At 36.8% G+C, this 25684-nt stretch overlaps 1 protein-coding gene across 4 annotated transcripts in view; it reads right to left on the bottom strand.

The window, feature by feature from the left end:
• Positions 1-491: 491 nt before the first annotated feature.
• RTN4 (reticulon 4) overlaps positions 492-25684 on the bottom strand; it is a 44220-nt gene continuing 19027 nt past the window's right edge. For 3 of the 4 annotated variants that reach the window (XM_081317244.1, XM_081317241.1, XM_081317242.1), the window contains 6 exons: positions 12056-12263; positions 6406-6544; positions 5740-5809; positions 4706-4752; positions 2808-2866; positions 492-1546 (listed from right to left, as the gene is read on the bottom strand). In XM_081317244.1, coding sequence (XP_081173370.1) covers positions 1504-1546; positions 2808-2866; positions 4706-4752; positions 5740-5809; positions 6406-6544; positions 12056-12263 — 566 coding nt within the window. In that variant the 3' untranslated portion in view covers positions 492-1503. Of the gene's footprint in view, positions 1547-2807; positions 2867-4705; positions 4753-5739; positions 5810-6405; positions 6545-12055; positions 12264-20051; positions 20216-25684 lie in introns of those variants that run through there. The other variant, XM_081317243.1, reaches the window with a different exon arrangement.

Consider the following 25684-nt stretch of genomic DNA (forward strand, 5'->3'; position numbering starts at 1 on the left):
TACTGGAAAGAACAGTATACTTCTTGCGGAAAAGAGCAAAATATTAGTGGTTGAGTTATTCCAGGGAAAAGCTTTTAAAATACCTTAATGTTTTACCATTTTCCTTAGAATTGTTATTAAAAAAACCAGCATGACAGTAATATTAGATACATATTAATATAGTTGAATAAGTTCCCCAAATGGATAAAATTGCATCATGTAAAACTACACTTAGTTTGCTGCTTCATTTTGGTTGGGATACTACATTTGGTGTGTCATACTAAAATTTATACATAGCAAAATCCATTAAGAATTAAGGTGGTATTAAACTAGACTATAACTATGGCTTAAACTAGAAAATCAAGCAGTAATGTGTGTATGCATGTCAATCACATCAACAAAATTCCTAATGTTGGGTATAAATCACAACCATTTTTAGTGATAATTGTTCATACGCTGAGTTGTGAAGCATGATGATAAACCATGTTAAGTGCAATCACATTTACACATCATATGAGTCCATACACTTTATTGATAACTCAAAATTTTCTTTTTACATTTCACAATGCATCCCACAAACGTAGTTCAATACAGCTTAAACCCCCACATGTATTTGAAATATCCAAATGGCATTTGCAGCATCGGGGTACAATCCACTGACCCATGCACAGATGCTGAGGATTCCAAGCACAATGGAAAACAAGCATGCTGGGGGTTCCTTGTTCTGCCTGTAAGGATCTGAGGATCACACCATCAGAAATTCATTCCACAGATTCAAAGTTTGAGAACTGTAAACTTGTTTACTTAAAATAGACTATAGGAGTTTGTGCAGCAAAGGATATGGCAGAAACTGTAATGTGCAGAGTTGGTTTTATTTAATAGGTACTAGTTTTCAGAATTTAAGCTTATATATTAAGGAGCTCAAAAAAACTTCATTTATCTAGTATTTCAATCACTATGGAGGAGCTGGACATCCTAAGCAGCTGTGACACACTATATATTTAATTTTATATTGGCAATTGATAAAATAGTAGAATTAAAAGCACAGTACAGCTAAACTTGATACCAAAAAGGCAAGACATTTCAAGCTTGCATTAATGGCATATTCTAAACATTTCATTTTAGAAAATCTGCAATCAATCAACACAAACCAGAGACAGTGCTAAAGGAAATGTTTTCCATACACTAACCCCTCTTGAAACACGACAAGACTATCTTGGCCAAAGCATAAAATGTACAGCTCTCCAACTCGTTATGTTAACCTGTGCTGCATATGGGAGAAGCAAACAGGATTAGATCTAAATCCATATGTAGCAGCTTACAATACTTAGGATGGACATACACAGCAGTCAAGAACAGGTTATTTTCCTCCCTCTGAAACACTGTTCCTAATAATAAAGATCTGTGAAACTGCACTGCAGTGTCAAGGCTTGCTATTCCGACCCTCCCTATGTAATCCAAATGAATATGCCCCCCATCCCCATTTAAAAGATGATTTGTTTTAATAAAAGTTGCTTCTTGATTTCATTCAGTCTTGCGCTTCAGTCCAGGAATTTTAGCTTGAACCCTGTAGGGAAAAAACCCAGAGTTCAAAAAAAAGTCACACCTTGTTTTCCAAACAACTGTACAAGAAAAGCCAACTGCTTACAATCTAATGCATTAATTATCCCCTTGATAACACTTCAAAGTGCTTTACATGTCAAAGAAGTATTCCGTTGGCATCTCTTGTTCCCAACTTAGTGACTGCAAAGAAAATGGATCCAGGCAGATCACGTGATCATAGTCACGACTATATATGAATATACTTACTATTTTATAGTCTTGTCTAAGGCTATCAATTACTTTGGAAACTACAGGTGGTCCCGGAGTTGCAACCACTTGCTCAATAACCAAAGTTGCAATGAAGCTGAACGAGTGGTACCTGCAACCACTCCCTGAAGTTCCAGCCATCGTAGCACCACTACGGTCACTTGATTGTGATTTGGGCACTTAGCAACTGGCTTGCACTTACATTGGTTGTAGTGTCCTGCAATCATGTGGTCATTTGCAATCTTCCCTCCTGTCCCACAGCAAAGTCAATGAGAAAGCCAGAAGGGAAGCCAGTTGCAAGTCATTCCCATAAGTCATCCCCACCTTTTCTCCAAAGAAGCCCTGCTAAAGTGTAAGAGATCTCAGGGAATTCCTATACTCTATAGCACCACCTGCCTACCCTCCACAGTGTGCACCCACCCACAGCACAACCACCTGCCAATGTCCCCCCACCTGCCACAACTATGTAGCACCTGTTGATGGCTACACCTGCACACCTCCCCTACCTGCACCCACGGCACACCTCCAAACACACCCTTCCACAGTCCTTACGTGGGGCTCTTCCTGCTTTAAGACTCACCAAGTTCTGGGATTTACGACAGCAATTGGGCTGTCGTTGCTTAAACAATGTGGTCATATTTATTTATTTATTTTATTTTATTCCATTTATATACCGCCCTTTCCCGGAGGACTCAGGGCGGTTTACAGGGTAATTAAAAACCAAAAATACAAAAGTTAAAAAACCAAGTTTAAAAAAGATTAAATTTATCCCTGTATAAGTAAAACCCCAATTAAAATAAATTAATCCTCAGCCTGGGCCAGAGAGCTCGAAGAGCCAGGTCTTCAGGTCCTGGCGGAATGAACGGAGGTCGGGGGCAGTCCTCAGCTCCACTGGCAGCTGGTTCCAAAGGGCTGATGTTGCTCTTTATGACCACACTGTTTTGCAATGAAAATTCTGGTTCCAATTTGCTACTGTAACCTGTGAACTACCTGTAGCTCCAAGAATGCAGTAAACTTACTTTGCCATTCCATCTTTGACATTCTTGTTTACAAGTTCCACATAATGGTCAATTTGAGTCTGAAATACAAGTTAAAAAATCATTTAAAATACTTGGCTTCTACATCATGAAAAACCATGAAATGGTTAGCATCACATTAAGTTGAAATCAAGCAAACCACAAGAAGTTACACAAGTGGAAACAATACAGTATCTGGGGTGCCCTACAGCAGGGGTGTCAAATTGCCGGCCCACAGGCCGGACGCGTCATCAGGAAACTGCGCCCATCCCATTTCTGGCAATGGAGAAAAAGCTCCGATACGTTGTGCGACATCACATGACATGAGTTTGACATGTCTGCCCTAGAGTCAATCTTGATTTATGGTAACCACCTAGACTGTCCCTGCAGTTTTCTTGGAAACATTTTCATAAGTGTTTGCCCCTGCCTGCTTCCTAGGACTAAGAAAGAGTGATTGGTCCAAAGTCATCCACATGGCTTTATGCATAAAGTGGAACCAGAACAGTCTCCCAGTTTCTAGTCTTATGCCTTAACCACTATGCCAAACTGGGTCTCTGCACTTCATCTACCAAAGACTGAGGTGTAAGCCCTAGAATAGATTTAGCATGTTTATAGCTTAAAAATCTTCAATACATTACCCACAATAGAAAAATAGCTGAGCCCACCTTGAACACCCAAAAATTATGGATTCCTGGTCATTAGAAGGTTTACCACAACTGCCTTAGTTTATTCAATCCCAGTCATTCACATTTGAACTCTGGCATATTAACCCTTGGTTGCTCCTCAACTGTGATGTTTTGACATTTGAAAAAAATATTGAATAGATTTTCCAAAGAAAAAAAATGATGCTATTTCATCAGCCTTTTCCATTTTAAAGGCATGGAATTATTGTGATATTTTAACTATTTATTTAATATTTTGTACAAAAATATTTAGGTTTATGGCTGTGCAAAATCTTGTTATAAATATACATTTGAAATAATGCCTGAAGATATTTAGATATTTTCATTTACACACACACACACACACACACACACTATATATATATATATATATATATATATATATATATATATATATATATATATATATGTATATATATGTATGTATATATATGTATGTATATATATATATATGTATATATATATGTGTATATATATGTGTGTGTGTATATATATATATATATATATATATATATATATATATATATATATATATATATATATATATATATATATATATATATATATATATATATATATATATATATATATATATATATATATATATATATATATATATATATATATATATATATATATATATATATTACTGGAAAAAATAGGGTTCTTGGGGAAAAGTATTCTTGCTCTTATTTTGTAAAGTTCTGACGTAAAACATGTCAACTAGTTACAAAATACTTTAAGTTCACTTAAGAAAGGAGTGCCATCATTTCTCAGCTATAATAAACTATAATGCAAAGGGATCCCTAATGTTGAAAGAAGAAATCCAAACCAGATGAATTTCCCAAATGATTCAAGCTGTTCTCAGATCAAAGGAATATGGCCTCTTTACTTTTAATATCAATCCTAGGGCTACCACATCCGAGGCACAAAACTCAAGATGCCTAGATAATAGCAGTGGGTTATGGTTTGTTTGTTTTAAATAGTGGCTGCTTGGATTTCTGCAGCCCAGATAGGATAATCCTATTTAGGAAGGCCTTTCACATCTTTTGCTAAAACTAGAACAGTGATGCAAGCACTGTCCTTTAGAATAGTAGAGGCCACTGTCCTCTAAGAATCCTCTTCATCCTTTCACATACAATGTATTTTTTGTATCCTTAATATACTAGTTATTTTATTATCATATTGTCAATAAACATGCCACAACTGCATACTCACCTGATGCTTCTCATAAATAATAGGAATACTGAAAAGTGATATCAGTGCTGGAAGAACAGAAATAGATTTAAACTTAAAAATATGAAAAACATCTGAAAGTTATAAATTAGGAATCAGATAATTTACGTGAAGTACTAATCATAGCTGTAACTACAGATGGATAGATGTGAAAAAATATGTATACCCCATATCAATATTTTATCTTCATTCAAAATGGACTTTCAATAATTTATTCAACAAAAATTAACATAAATGCCATATCCTTTTGGGAAAAAGGAGGTGCACCCTTGGCTCCAATACAACAACAAACTGAGTAAGGGTTTCTAGTAACAGTCTAGATATATCTGACACCAACCAAGAGGAATTTTCTCCCACTCCATGCAGATTTTTTTTCCAGCTGTGCAACGTTTGAGGGATTCCTTGAATGTAGAGCCTGTTTCAAATCACCCCACAGCATCTTGGTGAATCTAGATCTGGGTTTGACTTGGCTATTCCAGAACCCTCCATTTCATTTACAGGTGGATTTACTGGAATGTTTAGGCCCATTACCATATTGACCTTTGGAAAAGATCACACATTTCAGTGGGGTGTACTTATTTTTTCAGAAGACAATAAACAGATATATACATATTAATCACTATGTTCACATCAAAAGTTGATGTGCTTCTGGAGTCTGTATTTTTCCTGTTCATGCTGATTGTACCCTTTCCTTACTATTTACAGTCTGAGGGCAATAACTTTTGTAAGCCCAGGACACCATCATATGATGACAGAGCACCAATAATAATAGGTTTCAGTTATTCTTCCTTAAATTTCTAAAGTGTTAACAAGTACTTTTATGGGATTTCAAGTTTTAACTTCAAAATCTTACAAAAATTTAGCATCTTCACTTGAGATCTTAACAGGAGCTGGCAACCTTATACAATCTCAGCTATATTTTTTAAAATTGTTTTTAGGTGTTGCTGTTTAGGTGATTGCTGTTTTGCTTTTATCTTATCTTTAACTATACACGTTCCTCATTTTGGCAAACTCACCTAATATCAGCAATGTCAAACCATTGAACAAGGCACCAACATAGGTAAACACCCACATCAATACTGCAAACTGAAAGAAAAAATAATAATGAAACTACACCATATGGAATATCTGCTTAAAGCACAAAGCAGTTCTGCAACTTGACCATATTAGCAGTACAAAGTTAAGGTGCTTTGGTGGGCTGCAAGCTATCCCAACTCACAAATTGCCTAACTTGGTATAAATAACATATTATACAATTCTGGTTTATCTTCAAAAGTATTTTGATCCAGCCAGGTCCATAAATGTCCATATTTAAATTTATTTAATGCAAAAGCTATCATCTTCCCAAAAGAGCATAATGTTTCTTTGTCTTTTAATTCCATATAGAGCAAGTTGCAAGAAAGCCATAAACAGCGGAACTGCTTGCTAATTTATCTCAGAGCCAGTTTCACATTTTAGGTTGTCTGACATAAGGCATGTGTATTTTTAAAAAAAGTCAAGAGCTTAATATTATTTTAAAGTCAAGAATCTATTATTTATGTTTGAGCGTAGCTGAGTGATACTTTTTCAGGACTAGTCAGATGAGTTTTATCCAAGAGCTTGCTTGGTTCTCCTTACTTTCAGATGGCTCCTCAAGCCCATCTGTTTCTCCATCTTATACAATTCTTAAGCTAAGATTTTACCTTTAGAGAATCCACCAAATCATCCACGAGGAAGAGGTGCCTGAGTTCCTTAATTGTGCTGTTGAGATGACCAAGCACAACATGGCTGTATTTTTGAACAAGCTCCTCAGACACAGCAACATCTTTATTCAAGTAAGCTCTGGAAGAGGAAATATGTTATTTTCAATACACTTAAAAATAGAGTTTTTAAGCTCTTCAAATTCTCAAGCAGAGCACAGTGAAAATGAAATGTTTTTTATACATTAATTGAACCAGGGTGGATAATAATCAATGATTTTTTAAAAAAAAATTAATTTTTTTTTAATTTAAATCATTTTTTTTTATTTTTATCAAATTTATTTTAATAAAATGCTTTTGGAGTAAAAATCTATCTAGCCTTGGTGGAGCAGTGGGGTAATGCCTCCTTAAGTAACACCAGCTGCCTGCAATTAGTGCAGGTTCGCATCCCACCAGGCTCAAGGTTGACTCAGCCTTCCATCCTTCCGAGGTAGGTAAAATGAGGACCCAGATTGTTGGGGGCAATAAGCTGACTTTGTAATAATGACGCTGGGGTGTGTGTGTGAAAGCCCTAATAAGCAGGCATATACATAGAATGAAGGCTACTGCTAAGTTTGTAAGCCGCCCTGAGACTTCGGAGAAGGGCGGGATATAAATGGAATTAAAATAAAAATAAAATAAAAAAATAAATATAGTTTTCTATTTACTCTACATTAATAATTTAGTTTATTCAGCATGAAATGGAGCTTAGTTATGTAGCATGAGGCTAAATATTCTGCAATATTTACATTTTTGGTAAACTCATTCAATGAATCCAAACTTTGCAAACTGAGATAACATGCACTGCATTGATGCTTTCACACAATTTCACAGTAACCATGAGATAAATCATAAAACTAAGTTCAGGAGCATTCTTTTATCCTATTGTTTTGCAAATCTACGTAGACTACAAACTGTAAGAAAAATGCATCTATACCAGGCTCTAAGTGTTTTAATTAAATAAAAGAATTTGAGTAGTTCTCCAACTATCGTGTTTTCCCAAAAGTAAGAGCCAGTCTTATATTATTTTTGCCTCCAAAAGAGGCATTAGCTCTTATTTTGGAGGGATGTCTTGTATTTTTTTGTGACACCTGCCTTGCCTTGCAGTGGCAGCACCAACAGTCCCGTCCAGCAGGTGCACATGTGGCTGCCAGCCCACTTCTGCTGTGGCCACTTGCGGCAGGAGGCTGCGCGGAACATTGCGCTGCTGTCACCACAATGAGGCAAGGCAGGTGGGGAGGGGGTGGAGCTGCCCCACATGCCCCCGCAGCCGCTTACTTCAGGCCCCACCAGCCAGGTGATTCATTGCTTGGTGACCTTCTCTTTTCCTGAACCGGACTGCCATGCTATGGAGGATGGGCAGAGTAAGCAGTCCCATTAAAGTGAATCAGACTATCGGTGAGCCAACAGCAGATAGAGGAGGAGCTGCGGCTGGACAGATATAACAGTTGCTCTTTAAAAATTATGATTTAAATCGAGCTGATTTAAATCAAGCCTTTTTTTACTAGTGATTTAAATCATGATTTAAATCGTGATTTAAATTGACTTGATTTAAATCAAATCCACCCTGAATTGAAGATTAACAATTGAAATAAAAAAAACATTTCTAGTTTTCCATTTTTGCAAGAATAATGTTAAGGTTGTTAAAGATAACTCTTCATGCTATCCCTTATCTATAAGCAAATCCATAAAACATTAACTTTTCAATCCTAGTGTCAGCAAAGTCAATAAAAATCTTTGCAAAAAAATGTCTTTAGTCAAATAAAGCCACTATATATTCCTTCCTTTTACTTCCAACAATCTTAATATTTAATTCAATCAACTATTGTCATAGGATTTGATTTCCCTTCAATTTTTCTACATCCCATTGCACCAAAGTCTCCAAAGATTTAACTAGAAAACATTTTGTGTAATGTAGATCCAATAAGAAAAACATTTTCCATTTTCTCTTCTCATTTGTATTTCCCCCTTTAATTTTTAAAACTTCAGTTTCTTTTCTATATCCAATTTGTTGTTGTTAGTTGCAAAGTCGTGTCCGACCCATCGCGACCCAATGGACGACGTTTCTCCAGGCCTTCCTGTTCTCTACCATCTTCTAGAGTCCATTTAAGCTCACGCCTACTGCTTCAGTGACTCCATCCAGCCACCTCATTCTCTGTCGTCCCTTTCTTCTCTTGCCCTCAACCTTTCCCAGCATTAGGCTCTTCTCCAGTGAGTCCTTCCTTCTCATTAGGTGGCCAAAGTATTTCAGTTTCAACTTCAGGATCTGGCCTTCTAAAGAGCAGTCAGGGTTGATCTCCTCTAGGACTGACCGGTTTCATCACCTTGCAGTCCAAGGGACTTCGCAGGAGTCTTCTCCAGCACCATAATTCAAAGGCCTCAATTCTTTGGCGCTCAGCCTTTCTTATGGTCCACCTTTCACATCCATACATTGCAACTGGGAGGACCATAGCCTTGACTATACGCACTTTTGTTGGCAGGGTGATGTCTCTGCTTTTTAGTGTGCTGCCTAGATTTGCCATGGCTTTCCTCCACAGGAGCGTCTTTTAATTGCTTGGCTGCAGTCCCCATCTGCGGTGATCTTGGAGCCCAGGAAAATAAAATCTGTCACTACCTCAATTTCTTCCCCATCTATTTGCCAGGAATTGAGAGGACCAGATGCCATGATCTTGGTTTTCTTAATGTTAAGTTTCAAGCCAACTTTTGCACTCTCCTTCTTCACCCGCAACAAGAGGCTATACAACATTCTTTGGTCTGCTAGTTGTTGGCTGTGCCTTGGTGAAGATGACTTCAGTCCACCACGCTTCTTCTGGAAGTCACTAATATTATTTATTTCTTCCAATCACCATTAAGCATGGTAACCAGACTGCATGTACCCATCTACTTATCTTTTATGCAATCTTCTTAATTTATTGAACAAATCACTTTCAAAATAACCTTGGGCAATTTTCATTTTTTTACTAGGCAATGATATCAAAAAGGGTGATTGACATCAAGTCTCAAGACATGCTCCTCAAGTCATATGACTTTTACCAAAAAAAACTGAAGCTGGGTCCTACCCACCTCCCTCCCAATTTTGCAGCCCGTAACACAAACCTCTTATTTTAAAAGGAAGGAAAATTAAGTTTCCTACCTGAAATTTGCCTTAGGGATATTACATCATTTAAGAGCCTATCATCCAATTTATAGCACTGCATCATTGATTAATTATTCAGGTTCTTGTTACAAATGAATAATTATTCAGGTTCTTGTTACAAATATAGTTGGAGATGTTAATATAAACTGCATAATAAACTTGAAGTTATAAGAAAAGTATCTTTAAGGGATTAAGCGTATAGATGGTCACAAAATTACCGTATATACTTGAGTATAAGCCGAATTTTTCAGCCCACTTTTTGGGCTGAAAAATTCCACTTCGGCTTATACTCCAGTCAACAAAAAAACTTACTGAGGACTTGTGCGCGGCCGAGGCTTTGGAGCTTCCGGGATCGCGCTCACCTCTCCCAAGCCACCGCCGTCCGGAGACCTGCCGAAGTTTGGGGAGGTTTGGGGAGGTGCGCGCGCACCTCCCCAAAAGTCCCCAAACGAAGCCGGGTCTCCGTTCCTCCGCCCCCTGCCTCCCTGCTTCTTTCTGCTGTGGAAAGAAGCAGGCAGGCAGGGCACAGAGGAACGGAGACCCGGCGACGTTTGGGGATATTTGGAGAGGCGCCCAAACCTCCCCAAACGTCGCCGGGTCTCCGTTCCTCCGCCCCCTGCCTCCCTGCTTCTTTCTGCTGTGGAAAGAAGCAGGCAGGCAGGGCACAGAGGAACGGAGACCCGGCGACGTTTGGGGATATTTGGAGAGGCGCCCAAACCTCCCCAAACGTCGCCGGGTCTCCGTTCCTCCGCCCCCTGCCTCCCTGCTTCTTTCTGCTGTGGAAAGAAGCAGGCAGGCAGGGCACAGAGGAACGGAGACCCGGCGACGTTTGGGGATATTTGGAGAGGCGCCCAAACCTCCCCAAACGTCGCCGGGTCTCCGTTCCTCCGCCCCCTGCCTCCCTGCTTCTTTCTGCTGTGGAAAGAAGCAGGCAGGCAGGGCACAGAGGAACGGAGACCCGGCGACGTTTGGGGATATTTGGAGAGGCGCCCAAACCTCCCCAAACGTCGCCGGGTCTCCGTTCCTCCGCCCCCTGCCTGCCTGCTTCTTTCCGCTGTGGAAAGAAGCAGGCAGGCAGGGCACAGAGGAACGGAGACCCGGCGACGTTTGGGGATATTTGGAGAGGCGCCCAAACCTCCCCAAACGTCGCCGGGTCTCCGTTCCTCCGCCCCCTGCCTGCCTGCTTCTTTCCGCTGTGGAAAGAAGCAGGCAGGCAGGGCACAGAGGAACGGAGACCCGGCGACGTTTGGGGATATTTGGAGAGGCGCCCAAACCTCCCCAAACGTCGCCGGGTCTCCGTTCCTCCGCCCCCTGCCTCCCTGCTTCTTTCTGCTGTGGAAAGAAGCAGGCAGGCAGGGCACAGAGGAACGGAGACCCGGCGACGTTTGGGGATATTTGGAGAGGCGCCCAAACCTCCCCAAACGTCGCCGGGTCTCCGTTCCTCCGCCCCCTGCCTGCCTGCTTCTTTCCGCTGTGGAACGAAGCAGCCTGAACGAAGCAGGCTGCTTCTTTCCACTGCGGAACGAAGCAGCCTGCCTGCTTCTTTCCGCTGCGGAACGAAGCAGCCGGCGGCGGAGGCTTGCAGAACGGCGGATCGGCTTATACTCAAGTCACCAACTTTTTCCAGTTTTTGGGGGTGAAATTGGGGGTCTCGGCTTATACTCGAGTCGGCTTATACTCAAGTATATACGGTAAGCTGTTATTCTATCACATCTGATCACTTAAATGGCTGTTTGCTCCCTAGATAGTTGTTATGTAAGTCTTGTTATAAGGAGTTCAAGGTAGGGCAGCAAGGGAAGCAAACAACTTTGTATATTAATCATTAAGATCTGAAACAGCAGTCAGCAATCTTTAAGCCCAAAATGTCACTGCATCCCCACTCGATTACTTGAAATATTATGAAAATTGAGACATCTATAAATACATACCTAAATTTTAATTTTTAGACCTTGAGGACAGCTTGACAGACTATCTTAAAACTCCCATCTCTTGACATTAAAAGAATTAGCTAAGCTACCAAGGTAACTGAAATTTGGGGGAAACCAATAGACTCAAAACATTATTTCCATTCTTTCATTATAAAATACATTCATTTATTTAATAAAATCAAATCAAAATGATTTGCAGAGTGGATCACTGACAAACAAAGCTGTCTAAAGCAATGAAAAAAAGTTCCAGACAGTACTGGCAAAGCAACAGACCCATTTAAAAATATAGAAGATAGTGCTCATTCAATAAATAATCTGCAAAATTCATGGGAACTATGTATGCACAATCCTTGGAACTGCACAATCCTAGATTACCTATTGACATCACAAATCACTGTGCCTCTGACATATGTTGGAATGTAAGCTTTTATCATTATCATTATTCATTAAATTTTTATGCCACCCATTTCCCCCGTAAAATAACTCTGGGCAGTTTAGGAGTTATAAAACAAATAATTAATTACAAATATGGAAAAGCACAAATATTTACCTAAAGGGATGGCCTTCATCTGACTTCTGGACTGCTTGGATAACTCCTTTGTATATTCTAAAACTGATGGTCACTGACAGGAGGAACAAGGCAATATAAGCAATCACACTCACGATACTAAACACTGTTAAAGAAAGAAGCAGGAACAAGCTGGCTCCAAACACCACACCAGTCTTCTTAACGTCTCGCCAGTATAGGAGGTCAACCACTAAGAGAAAGTTAAAGGACAGGAGATTAGAATGCAGTCTTCAGTATTACAGCATAGCAACGAAACCTGAATGTGTTATAAACTGAAATGTAACAATAACAAACACACACCCACACTTTATTCATGCATTAAAACTTGTACAATATTTTCCAATATGATGACCAAAAAAATGATAATCTGAGAAATGTAAAACCATTTGCTTTGTTTCCTTCAAACCCTGTTGAGATAAAAGAGAATAATCAAACACCATATTTGCTATCTACCAGAAATACAAATGCTTACTCAACTATTTTTTTTTCCAAATTGAGGTCTAAAACAGCATACATAGAAACTCCCCCTGTACATTCCCTGCCTCACTTTATCCTGCACATTTAACAATGCAATGGGAAATGGCATATTGCAAAGCAAAATCATTAGCTTCTGTCATCACTTTTACATCCCAGAATGTGGTTGGTCCCACGATTCGGCTCCATAAATTTTCTTAGAAAATGAAAATGATGTGAAGCATGCCTAATCTGCCCAGGAAAAAAAACAACAGCAAGCTGCAAACAGGATACAGAGATAGAATTCTCGTAAACAAACTACAAAGAGCCAGTTTGGTTTAATGACAAAGGCAACAGGCTAGAAAGCAGACTATTCTAATCCCACTTTAACAATGAAAGCCAGCTGGGTGATAAATGGGTCAGTCACTCTCTCTTAGTCCAACCCACCTAATAAGGTTGTTGAGGGGGAAAAGGGAAGGTGTGTTGGGTATGTTTACCGCCTTGAGTTATTTGTAGAAAGTAATAAAAGTGGGATACAAACAAGCAATCAAATAAGTACTGTCTTCCATGGCTTCAAAATTCAGAATGAGCAAGCACCTCTCTGGGCCACCAGTTTTGTGAGCAACTACATCTTGTTTGCAAAATTGCATATGTGCTCACCAGCATAGAACAACTGGAGATCTTTATTTTAGGAAAAGAATGCTTAAATTCTAAAAGAACATTAACCTGCTTCTCCATGATTTGTGAAAAGCACTACCAACATAGTAGTATTCCCAGAAAATGTGGAACTAGAAAAACGCTAATGACGATAACAAGGCTGCTTCTTTTTTTCTCCTTTAAAATACTTTGATCAAGGCAAACTTACAATGAAGACTGTATTAGATAGTAAATGTTGGAAACATTACATATAGACTACAGTATGCAAAATATATTAAGTTTAATAAAAATGTTAATTAAGTTTTGGACTCTTTCCTAAAACATAAAAAGTATTGACAGTTGCTTATCTTTCTGAATCCTTCTATTTTTGCTGTTTAACTTCATAATCATTTCTTTCTTTACAAAAAAACGGCCTTAAAGGGCCTATTCCATGCCTGGTGTACATATTGAAAAATAAAATTATATCTCATAGGTTATGCATGTACACATTATATAGATAGGGTTTTTTTTCAACTTTATACTCAACACTAAAACTTACAGGAAAGCTATTTCCAAATTTATGACGACATATAATTAAAATATACACTTAAGCTACATAGCAGAAAAAAAGCATCATTTTTCATTTCAAAACGGAAGCTAAATGCGCCCCTGAAAATGAGACCTGCTTAGATTATTACTGACTCAGAGGCTACTTTTTAAAATAAAAACATGCAAAACAACAAGTATTTTATTCCTTCAGGAGATAAAGCAATCAGGCCTTCTCTGAAATAAAGATTGCTCGCTACATTTGATAAGCAAGAATAGTCATATGGTATACAGTATTTAAAAATAGTACTGCTACAATTGTGCCTCACATACATTCTTATTTATTTAGCTTTTTTTTTACTTTTCAAAGAAGTGTCTTGGCAAAACATAAATCTCTTTATACAAAACTTTAAAAAATGACTATACTCTCAACTGCAATGCTATTGCCTATCCCATTGGTTATCCCTGACAATATAAATTTACACCCCTATGAAATCCCTTAATACTCAAAAGTTCATTTCACACAAGCCAGAACCTCACATGCTCACCACTCCTGGCATCCATTTTAGGACCATTGCCTGGGCTTCTACAGTAGATTAGCAAATCTTTCTACTTCCTGCTAGGGCACACAAAGGTCTTCCAATAAATGCAACTGCCTCACACCTACAGTGAGAAAACTCCAGACTATTAGAAAATATGTTAAGCTATCGTACAATGGCTGATGCCACTGTAATTCTTTGGAATGCAGAACATCATTTTTGCAACTATATATTATGGAACACAATTTGATTTTAGAAACAAGCAAAACAATCACTGGGTATTCCATTTCAAAAAGGAATCATACAATCCTCCCTATACAAGATCAAAACTATATAGAAGGATATGGGGTGCTGAACTCCCCCTGCCTTCATCCTAATTCTTGAGGCCCCTCTTTCAAACATTATAGTTGAAGGGGGAAGTTAGCATTTCACAATTTCATCTCTCTTTTACTTCACTAAAGCAAGCAGATGATGTCTGCAGGAATTCTTTCAACCTCAGTAATAATGTCACACACTGGGTCACATGACAAGTAGCTTCAAATGGAGAAGCTGGCAACATATTTAGATACTACCCAACTGTGGGCAGAGATGTATTGGAAGAATTTTTACTGCTATGTTTTCCCCCCTCTGCAGTCCCCTGCTAGACCCAATCCATTTTTAATGTTTCTTTTGCCAATTTCTCCTTTTACCAAATCTGATTCTCTTGGGTTGGGGGTGGGGAGAAGTAGACTCATTGGAGTCAAGCTCATTTCCTAGGGACTTTAAAGACACCTTCATGTTGTTTCCTTGACAATGTACTGTAATTTGCCAATGCCCCCTTTCAATTTTTTATTTTCCTGTAAAATTTATAGCCAGATTTTCCAAGGGTACTCCTCAAAGCACTAACCAGATCCAAACCAACTTAGCTTTTTAAGATCAATCAAGATTAGTTATCTACTGCATAATCAGAATTTAAAGCTATATGCATTCTAAATGAAATATACAATTTTTTTCTTAGTCAAGTCTTGACTTGATCTTCAATGCATACAAAAGGGCACACATTTCAAAAACTGGACAGGGTCAGGACAAAGATTAAATCAGATTTAATTTTAATTTTGGTAATACCATTAATGTATATATTCTTCTGTCACAATCAAAATTGGTGGCAATTTTTGAAGATCATCTGATTGCCATTTTCAAGGCTTTATGCTCTAATAATGCGTCATTATTCTAGAACAAAACTGAACAGCAAATTTCACTGTGGATATACAGAATTAATGCAATCTTGCATAAAATAACTGGCTGGCTAAAACAGAAAGCATTAGCCTCTCAGTCCATAAGTTAAAGTCAGCAGCAGCAGACATTTCAAATTAACAAAGAATTTTGCAAGGACAGTGTGTTCTCCCTTCCACTCTGTATATGCTTTCTTCCAAATGCTGTGGCTTGATTAAGTTATATGATACATACCATCACCAATTTCCTGATTCTGACATGTTTGTCACTGTTGTGCAGTTCTTTTGCCACAGAAAAACCCCAAGATTTGAGGTATGAATAACTGAAATCAATACATTTACATGAACTGCCTCAATAAATAATGAAAATGTTTTTATTATTTACCCTCACTCCAAAACCTAATGTGGTCATCCCCATTTTAGTATGGAAGGAGCAATCTTCTTGTTTTTGCTGTTAATTATGGATAAAGGCAACTAGAGAATGGTAAATTAACAACCTCAGGCAATTGCCTTGAATTTAGAGTTTAGAGTTGGCTACTCTTTTTGTATCCAGGATCTAAAAAGTTTACACATAGTCCTCGATCTATAACCAATTGTTTAATGGCCATTCAAAGTCACAGCACGTTTGAAAAAAATTACTTCTGACCAATCCTCAAAGTTATGACCGCCACACAGACATGGCGGTAGTGATCACATTTCGGATGCTTGCATCTACAATAGGCTGCAGCATCTTGCAGTCATATGATTGCATTTTCTGGCAAAAAATGCCCATTGAATAAAATGGGTTGTACTTACAACCATGTGGCTTGCTTAATAACCCCAGTGACTTGCTTAATAACTACTGTAAAAACGCTTGTAAAATAGTCTGATCACATGGTATTTTGACTCATGACAATTTATGACCAAAATTCCAATCCCAATTATGATTGTAAATTGACAACAATCTACATTATCTCCTTGAGCAATAGCTAGCAGAGCAGACAGCTTTGCAAGTATGATTATTTAAAAACAGTATGTCTAGAAATTCATTACAGAAAGCAGAGAATCACAGAACAGTAATCTCTTGTGTCATATGCAATACTAATCTACATTAAGATTAAATTTAAAACCAATCAAAGTTGAGAGATTAGAACTTCAACTTTCTTTAGTAAAGTTAGTGACCCACATTTAAGAATCTGAAAGTGTATTTTCTGTTGCCCGCATAAGCATGAAATCCCAGAGTCTGCATAAACTGAAAGCCCAGAACAAATTCAATATCATGAACGAAGTTCTAGGTTATGAATAGCAGCAAAGCAACATGATATATTATGATATCAATGAATGCACTACTATATTCTTATAGCATTTTACAAATAGTAAGACACCACCCAAGCTAGTAAAGATTTGGTATTAGTAACCAACAACAACAACAATAATAATAATAATAATAATAATAATAATAATAATAATAATAATAATAATAATAATAATAATAATAATAATAATAATTAGAAGAAGAAGAAGAAGAAGAAGAAGAAGAAGAAGAAGAAGAAGAAGAAGAAGAAGAAGAAGAAGAAGAAGAAGAAGAAGAAGAAGAAGAAGAAGAAGAAGAAGAAGAAGAAGAAGAATTGGAAGGGACCTTGGAGGTCATCTAGTCCAACCCCCTGCTCAGGCAGGAAACCCTATACCATTTCAGGCAAATGGCTGTCCAGTCTCTTCTTAAAAACCTCCAGTGTTGGCGCATTCACCATTTCAAGTACAAGGACTATTTTCTACTGCCTATGTTATTTCTTATTAGAGCTATATTTGATAGGGTCTGGGGAACATGCTCTTAGCATGCCATTACATATTGCAAACGTTTTAGGTAGAAGTTTCAAGGTAAGAGATACAGTTCAAAGGTTTACAGCACAAAGGTTTACAACATTGCAAACTGACCTTGTAGGTCATCACCTACCATAGCTGTGACTCATATATATACCAGCTATAAACAGCTACCATAGCTGTGACTCATATATACCAGGCTAAGTCAAATAATTAGTTAACAGAACTTTTCCAAAAGTTGTCAGCAAACTGAAGCTTTGGAATACAATAAAAGGCACAAATGAACATTATTCCTTAATTCAAATTATAAGTAAATTGGTGCCATGTATATCTTTCTCTTGATCTTACCATTTATGATCCTTAAAAATATTATACAATCCTGGTCTACATCAATCATTTCTCAGGCTTTCAGCAAATATATAATGCAGAGTCAGAATCTCCTATGGGTAAAAATCCCAACCACACATGTATGATTCATTTTTTGACAGATAAGAAAAAACAAACCCTAGCTGCCCAGTATTTTTAACTATAAGTACCCTCTACTATCAAAATCTAAATGTAAATCAAACAAAACCCAACCAAAAAATAAGGCCTACTGCCAGTGCCTCAGAAAAATGCATTTAACTTGGAGGCATGCCTAGCTTATCTTTGCAGTGTCAATAATACCAAAGATGTTCCTACACTATATAACACATATTCCCTTTATGCAGCAGTTTTAGTAACATCACAGTACACACACTGGCAAATTTTAGATCAGCACTTTTTGAATACTAGAAAATGCTAATCCCTTGAGTTCTCTATTACTCACTCTTTTTGATGGCAGAAAAGAACAAGATTTGTTAAAATATATTTAACTGATCATCTTGTGCATATAGTTAATGAGTAAATGTTCATCCCCTGGAGTTTTCTTGCAAATAAAATTTTGGGAAAGTGGTGTAGCCCTTATTGCCTTAGAATGCATTAATCATACTTGGACTTTGTAAGTTTTTTTCCTAGTACATGCAAGTATGTCTTGAAGTTGATTAATGGCTAAAACATAATTCTAGTCATTTTTGTTCAAGCCCACTAATAAATATCTAAAGCTTTGGTGATTTTTACACAAAATGGTAGCCGCAGTAACAATATCTAGAAAACATCCTGCAGCCAGAAGGCTCCACACAGATTTGCACTACTCAGGTAACTCTGAGGACATAGAAAACCTCCAAATGGTCCCAACAACTCTCTAAAAGAATGCAAATGAACAGCTGTTTGCAAGGAATATAAATCCTTCCATTCCCCACCATCTGGTTAGAGTTGAAGAAGCTTCTTGGATGAGAAGCGAAACATCTTCAAAGAAAAACAAGAAAGTCCATTTGCCTCCTGAAAATGGACCTTTGGGAAAAACAGATACTTCTATTTTGTTTCAGACTGATTTATGTCCAAGTGTAAAAGTCCAAGCACCTTAAATGATTTAAATAATTTCACCTGAAACCAGAAATGTGCATGGAAGCATCATAACTGAGGTAATATATAGAATTGTATGCAACAATCACTCCCCTGGCAACCACTTCATTGGATCAAGGCACTTTACTGGTTCTAATCTGGCTTTCAACATTTCTGACTGTAAAAATTGCACAATCTTCACACAGATGATAGATATCATGTACAATGGAACTATGTGGCAATATAATAAAAATATGTAACATTTCATTTTAATAGAAAAAGTCTGCAATATAATTCATCAGTAAAATAATCCTTTACAACATTTAGAATTATATATTTTATGTTTCGATGTTGTTCATCACACTAAATAAGCATCTAAAAGATTACCACCAACTTGCCACATTTGAAAGCATTAACTTATCAGAAAAGATAAAAATTGTTTTACTATGTTTGATATCATGTCCAATTTGATGAACTGAAAACATCAGGCAGAAGAAAAAAGTATAACTAAAGCAAATAAAAAACAATGCGTTTATTCAAGCTTTGTATATTTCTGAAACCATAGCTATGAACTTTAGACTCCCTACCATCTTGGCTAGGATTCTCCATTATCCACATACCCAAACCATCCCAGAAAGTTCTGCTTAAAACAAACATACTTAAAAAGTAAGTTTTTGTCTGGCCACTTGAACTGAAGCTAAAATTTGAGGCCCAGACTTAAAATTAACATTTTCACAACACAGATATTTACAAGAACGGAGATTGAAGGGACAAAGGTCAGTGATTTACCTGGAGTTACTTCTTTATAGCAGATTGCTAGAGATTTGAAACACTGAATATTAAACTAGATCGTTTTGTAAATCAAGGAGACCTCAAATAACATTAGCATCTAAAAATAGCCAGGAGACCTAGGAAACAGAGAAGGAAGGAAACTAGGGAAGGAACAGTTAGTTCTTTATTGACTTTACATGTTTTCTTAAAAAGAGTGGAGATGGTTATGCTGTATGGGAAAAATAAAAACCCACAAGACAAGTATTACCTTAAACACCACCATTTAATAGGCAAAAAAACCCAGAGCTAATGTATCAGCTAAACTGAAGCTGGCCCTGACATTTGCTCAGCCAGGGCATACCAAAGACAAGCTGTTCAATGCTGTCAGATGACAAGGCTTAATCCACTATAACATTTGCAGTCAGACAAATAATCTCTCCCCCATATTTAGCATGTTTCTTAAATGATTTTTATTCCACCAAAATTTACCATCACATATGCTACAAATTTACCCCTACACCATGCATACTATAAGTTTTTTGTATAGAAGTCAACCCGTAGCACCATAAAGACTGACAATAAAAGTAAAAATGCAAATACCCTTATCCTTCCAACTGTTCGGCTGACTGTCCATCTCTCTTCACAGTGGATCTGCCCTTTCAACTCGGTTTATCAATTATGCATATCAATGCTGCAGTTGAAGAAATAAAACACTGAGACATGAAACATCGAGCTTCCTCCAGCAGAGGTCTGCAGTCTCTCGCTTGCTGCACAACTGCTGCAGGACTTAAATCACCTGACTGTCTTCTGGGTGTGAGGCAAACTGACGCAGTACAATCTGTAACTAGGCTACTGATTCCTCAGTTCAATCTGCAACCATTTACTTGTTGATTGTACAAAAATCCAGTGGTGTGGGGGAGAGGGACACGTTGATGTTGTAATACATAGGACAGAACTTTCCTGAGAATGTTTGGAATCTTGTGGAAAATACATGAGACAGTATATGTATTAATAGAAATATTTTTAAAGAAAAATATAATCCATACTGAGGATGAACATTTAAACATTTAGAAATATGTGTTAGCATATTTCTAACACACAAAACCTCACTGCACAATTATTTTAGTATTATTTCTTCTATGCCTGAAAAGTAGTGTATGTATTATATAAGTACAGTGAATCAACTGAAGAGAAAAAGGCCAAGAGAAAGGCAAACTGCTCATAAATCTTAACATTAAGCTTCATCAGACCTCAGCTTAGACTTTTTTGTTAGACACTTTTGTGTGTGTGTGTGTGTGTGTGTGTGTGTGTGTGTGTACAGTCATCTTGTGGATATGTAATTAATTAGTAGCACTAACATATATGTAAAAAGGGCATTTTATAAAAATAAATGTTGAACTACTCAACAGTAAAGAAAAAAATTAAAAGATGACTTTTCATTTATAAACAGAAGGTGGCATCAGTTGTCTACTTTAGATTTTTGTAACTTTCTAAAGTAATTGGAATTTCAGAATTCTAGGTGAACTACTTAAGTATTTGTAGCCTGCTTTTAAATAGTTTCAAAGTAAGGCACAACCAAATTAATGGATCAAATTAATAATCACCCAGTGGAAATCTGGAATAGGAACACATATGTGAAATAATTTCCAAACCTGAAAAGCCTATATAAAGGTTGCACTTGTCCAAGTTGCCCAAAAGCACATGATACCTAGTTTCAAACCAGATTCTATACTGAAATCCAATTAAGATTCAGTGCCTTCTTTTACATGTAAATCCATTAATTTGTACATGCATTCTGAAACAATGGAGGACACTTCTTGTCAACTTCTAGGTGATAACATCGTTTTAGACACCTGAAGAGTATTATCATAAACCCTCTTCGCAATCTTTTCAAGAATAAACATTTCCAATTCCTTCAATCATTCTTCATAACATTTCAATTTAAATCTCCTCATCATCTTTCTTTGACACCGTTCTGGTTTCTCTAAATCCTTTCTAAACTATGGTGCTCAAAGCGAGACAGAATACATGTTAGAATACAATAAAAGGGCTATATAAAGTAAATTAAAGCTTGTGAAATCTCTTTTGCTTTAAATATTTTAATAATATGTATAAAATATATTGTCTACCTGTAAACTATAGCAAAACTGGAATTATAAATAGTTTTAAATTATTATATTGCTGATCTTGGTCTATATTGCATTATATTTTTATGATTTACATTGCACTTAGATATTAAGTGCATTTCAAATAAAAATATTAAAACTATTTAACCCCACTGATGAACTCTAAACAAAGTTAAACATCTTCTAATGATCTTGTAGCAACTAATAAGTAATTAATGAGTTCTTTATCCTTGCAAAGAAAAGATGGCAATAACATTAATTAGAAGTGAGATCATGCTGATTTTTTTGTATTTTTGAACAAAATATAGTGCTTTATAAGCCAGGCTTCTATATCCTTGTGAGAGCTCTTTCTTCATTCTCTGTAATTATGATCTTAATAGCCCATTTTTAACTAGGGCAATGATATTCTCCAGCTAACAGTGATCCCTTCACATTTTAAATGCATTGTTCTACAAAACTGATATGCCCAGTTTATAGTAGACATAAAATTAGTTTCAATCAGGCACTATAAGCAAAATTTATTTGAAAATATAACTGGGTTTCAGGTTTCCATGGCTCAACATATAAGACAAGTTTTAAAAATAGCAATCCTCTTACTACATATATTAATGTTTTTGTTCTAAGAGCCTAATTGATACTTTTTAAATATTAATTAAGAAGGGCCTAAATTATACATTGGTACTGAAATGAATCTAACTGGTTGACATTTTTACTGAAGTAAAAAAAACATAGCTACCATTTTAACTAAAATTAACTGTGAAGATAATCTATTCTTTTTTCAAGAAGGCCAGAAGGATAATTATACACAGTACGAAAGCTAAATATCAAGGCAAAATATAACACCTGGCAGCACATTTTGATCAATTAATCAGTTGAACTATCAGTTATCTTAAGAAAATTCATTACCAAAACTTAGAATAACTACTATTATAGACAAATGATACTCAATTGTTCACATTTTTAAAATTTTAATTTTACAAGCTGCCTAGAGTCATATATTTGAGAAGGACGACTATATAAATCTAATAAATAAATGAATAATTTTTCTTTACAAGAATTAGCCATTTAATTGCCAAGTTTCGGGCACACAACTTCAGGATACTGTTCATTATAAAATTTTCAGATAATTGAAAATACTTTTTTTAAAGCACACATATGCACTTAACAGAAATCAGACATTAAAATGGTATTATGGAACAATGTAAAGAACCATTTCTGGTGAATTCACAGGACTTTTCACCTAATGCATATGCACCATAGGGTTTAGCAATGGAAAATTTTACATTGTGGCAAAAAAATCAACGCAACAACAGAAATAGGTAGAAGTCCCTGCTGAACAGGACCAGGTAAGGACTGTGCATAGACAAAATACCTTCAAAATACCTACAATAATTTCTTGAGGCAACTGGCCTACAGAGTAACACCTAAGTTTTTAAATATCAATACATCTTCTGAAAAACTTCTTTCTTATGGTTTTATTCTAATTAGATTTTAATTCAAGTTTTCCCCCCTAAATCTGCAGTATGCTACCCACTCTTGGTGAGATGGGCATAACAACAGCCTTTGGTTAGTTTCAGCACATTCAACATTTGCAACCTTTTTGGATCAAGGAGACAATGACTACACTAATTCATGCCATTGTCATCTTCTGATTATACAATTGTAATTTGTTTTATATGGGCTGCCCTTGCCAAACCTACAGATAGTATAGAATGCAGCTGCCTCCTTATGGCTGATAGAAACCAGTATAACAAAGTGGTATTGATATTGTGAGGGGTGCACTGGTTGCAAATTAGTTCTAAGTCCAAGTTAAAGTGCAGGTAAAATCCTACAACATCCTTATGGCACCAATTGTAACTACGTCAAATTCTAGATAAATTTTGCAGCCCAATATATCATGCTAAAAAGACATGCTACATATTCTCACCCCCTGACCTTCTTTGGTTGCATTCCCCTTACCTTGGAATAGCTTGCCCAAAAAGTTAGGATGATTCCTCCTTCATTATTATTAAAAAAAACTAGTAGAGATTGAAGAGCATCCTTTTCCATATAGTCTTTGAAGGACACAGTGTTACATAAAGTTTAGTGACAGCCGACAGCAGAAGCCGCAGGGTGTATGTGTGTGAGAGCTAGTAGGTTGACCAATGTAATGCAATTCAGGAAAAACAGCATTCCCCCTAAAATTAAATTGGTTCCAACCTTTAGAAAGGCCATTAAAAGACAGCTATTTCAGGAGACCTTGTGGGGAAATTGTATGTTTTTTTTCTACATTAAGTTTTAATTTTCTCAAGGCAAATGAAATGGTCATAGTGGCATATTTTTCCTTTGTTTTCATTTTTACTGTTTTAATCCAGGTCACATGCTGAAGTTGTAGAATCTCAAATGAGCATGTTGTGTCTAAGGCAGGGGTTCCCAACCAGGGGCGCGAGACGATATTCCAGTGGGTGCAAAAACGTGGGTTTTCAAAATTACAGTGTATATGCATAATTCATTGCCATTATTTTGAACTTTTGTAAGGGGTGTGAGAATATATCAGAAGCGTTCTAGGGGTGCAAGGTATAGAAAAGGTTGAGAGCCACTGGTCTAAGGTATGTTGTTACTAATATTTAAAAAGTTGCATAAAATGTGTTTAAATAAAAATTTAAAAAACAGGACCTTGCCACACAGTAAACACTAGCACTTAGCACTTAGATTTATATAGTGCTTCATAGTGCTTTTCAGCTCTCTCTAAGCGGTTTTACAGAGTCAGCATATTGCCCCCAACAATCTGGGTCCTCATTTTACCAACTTCAGAAGGATAGAAGGCTGAGTCAACCTTGAGCCGCTCAGAATTGAACTCCTAGAATGAGCAGTGTTAGCCTGCAGTACTGCATTCTAACCATTGTGCCACCACGGCTCTTAATAAGGCACATGAAAATGCAGAACCTGTCCTATCTGTTCTCCTGAAAAGCTGTACATCAGCTGTATCATGAGAATATTTCACCTTACTTGTTATGTGTAGTGAAATGGTATATGCATGTGTTTTAAAGATTTTTAAAGCCACCTGAAAGGGTTTGTATTCTAAGAGTCAGGATATAGCTGGTTTTAATAACAGATGTAAAAGAGTACTTAACTTGATATTGTTTCACTGAATACCATACTGTGTAGCTGTGGTTTTCATTTTATATTGCTTAATGCTAAAATAGGTTCTGTCAGAATCCATTTATATCACATTCATAAATGTATGTTTAAAATATTATCCCCCCCCCCCATGGATTCTGCCATCTCCCAAGGAAGGAGGAGCGGATGTGGATTCAGCCTGCCTTAGGTTATTTCAAAGACCAAGGGAAACCTTTTGAACTGGGGGAACAAAGGGGAGGGTTAGGGAAGAAGGCATCTGTGGCCTGTGTCTCCATTTGAATCTGTAAAGGAAGAAGGCAATAACCATAAAGATTTGAAGTTCCCTTTTTCCCACGAAAGGGATGACATGAAGTAAAATGATGGGGGGCTGACCAAATGGAAGGGGGGTTGAATCGGGAACTCTTTATAAAGTTTCAATCTGTAAAACAATACCAAGTCCTGTCTTGTATTTCCACAACCAAGCATGTCCTAGTAAAAATTCCTTTTGGACTAGAACTGACTCCAAGTTTTTTGTTTTCCTAAGATTTGGATTGGGGTGGGTCCTGACAGGTTCTGAATTTCATGTTGGATGAGGAACCAAATAGCCAACAAAATAAAATGTGTAATGCCATCAATACAGCTTGAACAATTAGTCCAATAATGGTCAACCAATTCTACTCACATCTAAAAATGTCAAAAAGATGGTTGCTTCTTTAATTTATGGAATGATCATAATTCTGCTGGAAAATATAAAATTAAAAAAGCTCCAGTTCTCAAACTTAATATAATGTATAATCCTCAGGATAACCATCTAAATTGCACATAAGCAAATACAAAGGAAAGAAGCTAAACCACCCTTCTTGTTAACTAAATTACCCTCTTGTTAGAAACAAATCACATATGGACTGTCAGGTACAATTTCTCAAACCTCTTCCAAAATAAGATCTAATAGAAGCAAATTCTTGAACATAAGAAATGAACAAATAAGGCTTAAAAAGGCTAATCTTA

This window comes from Vipera berus (assembly GCF_964194415.1).
Source record: "Vipera berus genome assembly, chromosome: 1".
In the NCBI taxonomy this organism is placed as follows: Eukaryota; Metazoa; Chordata; class Lepidosauria; order Squamata; family Viperidae; genus Vipera; species Vipera berus.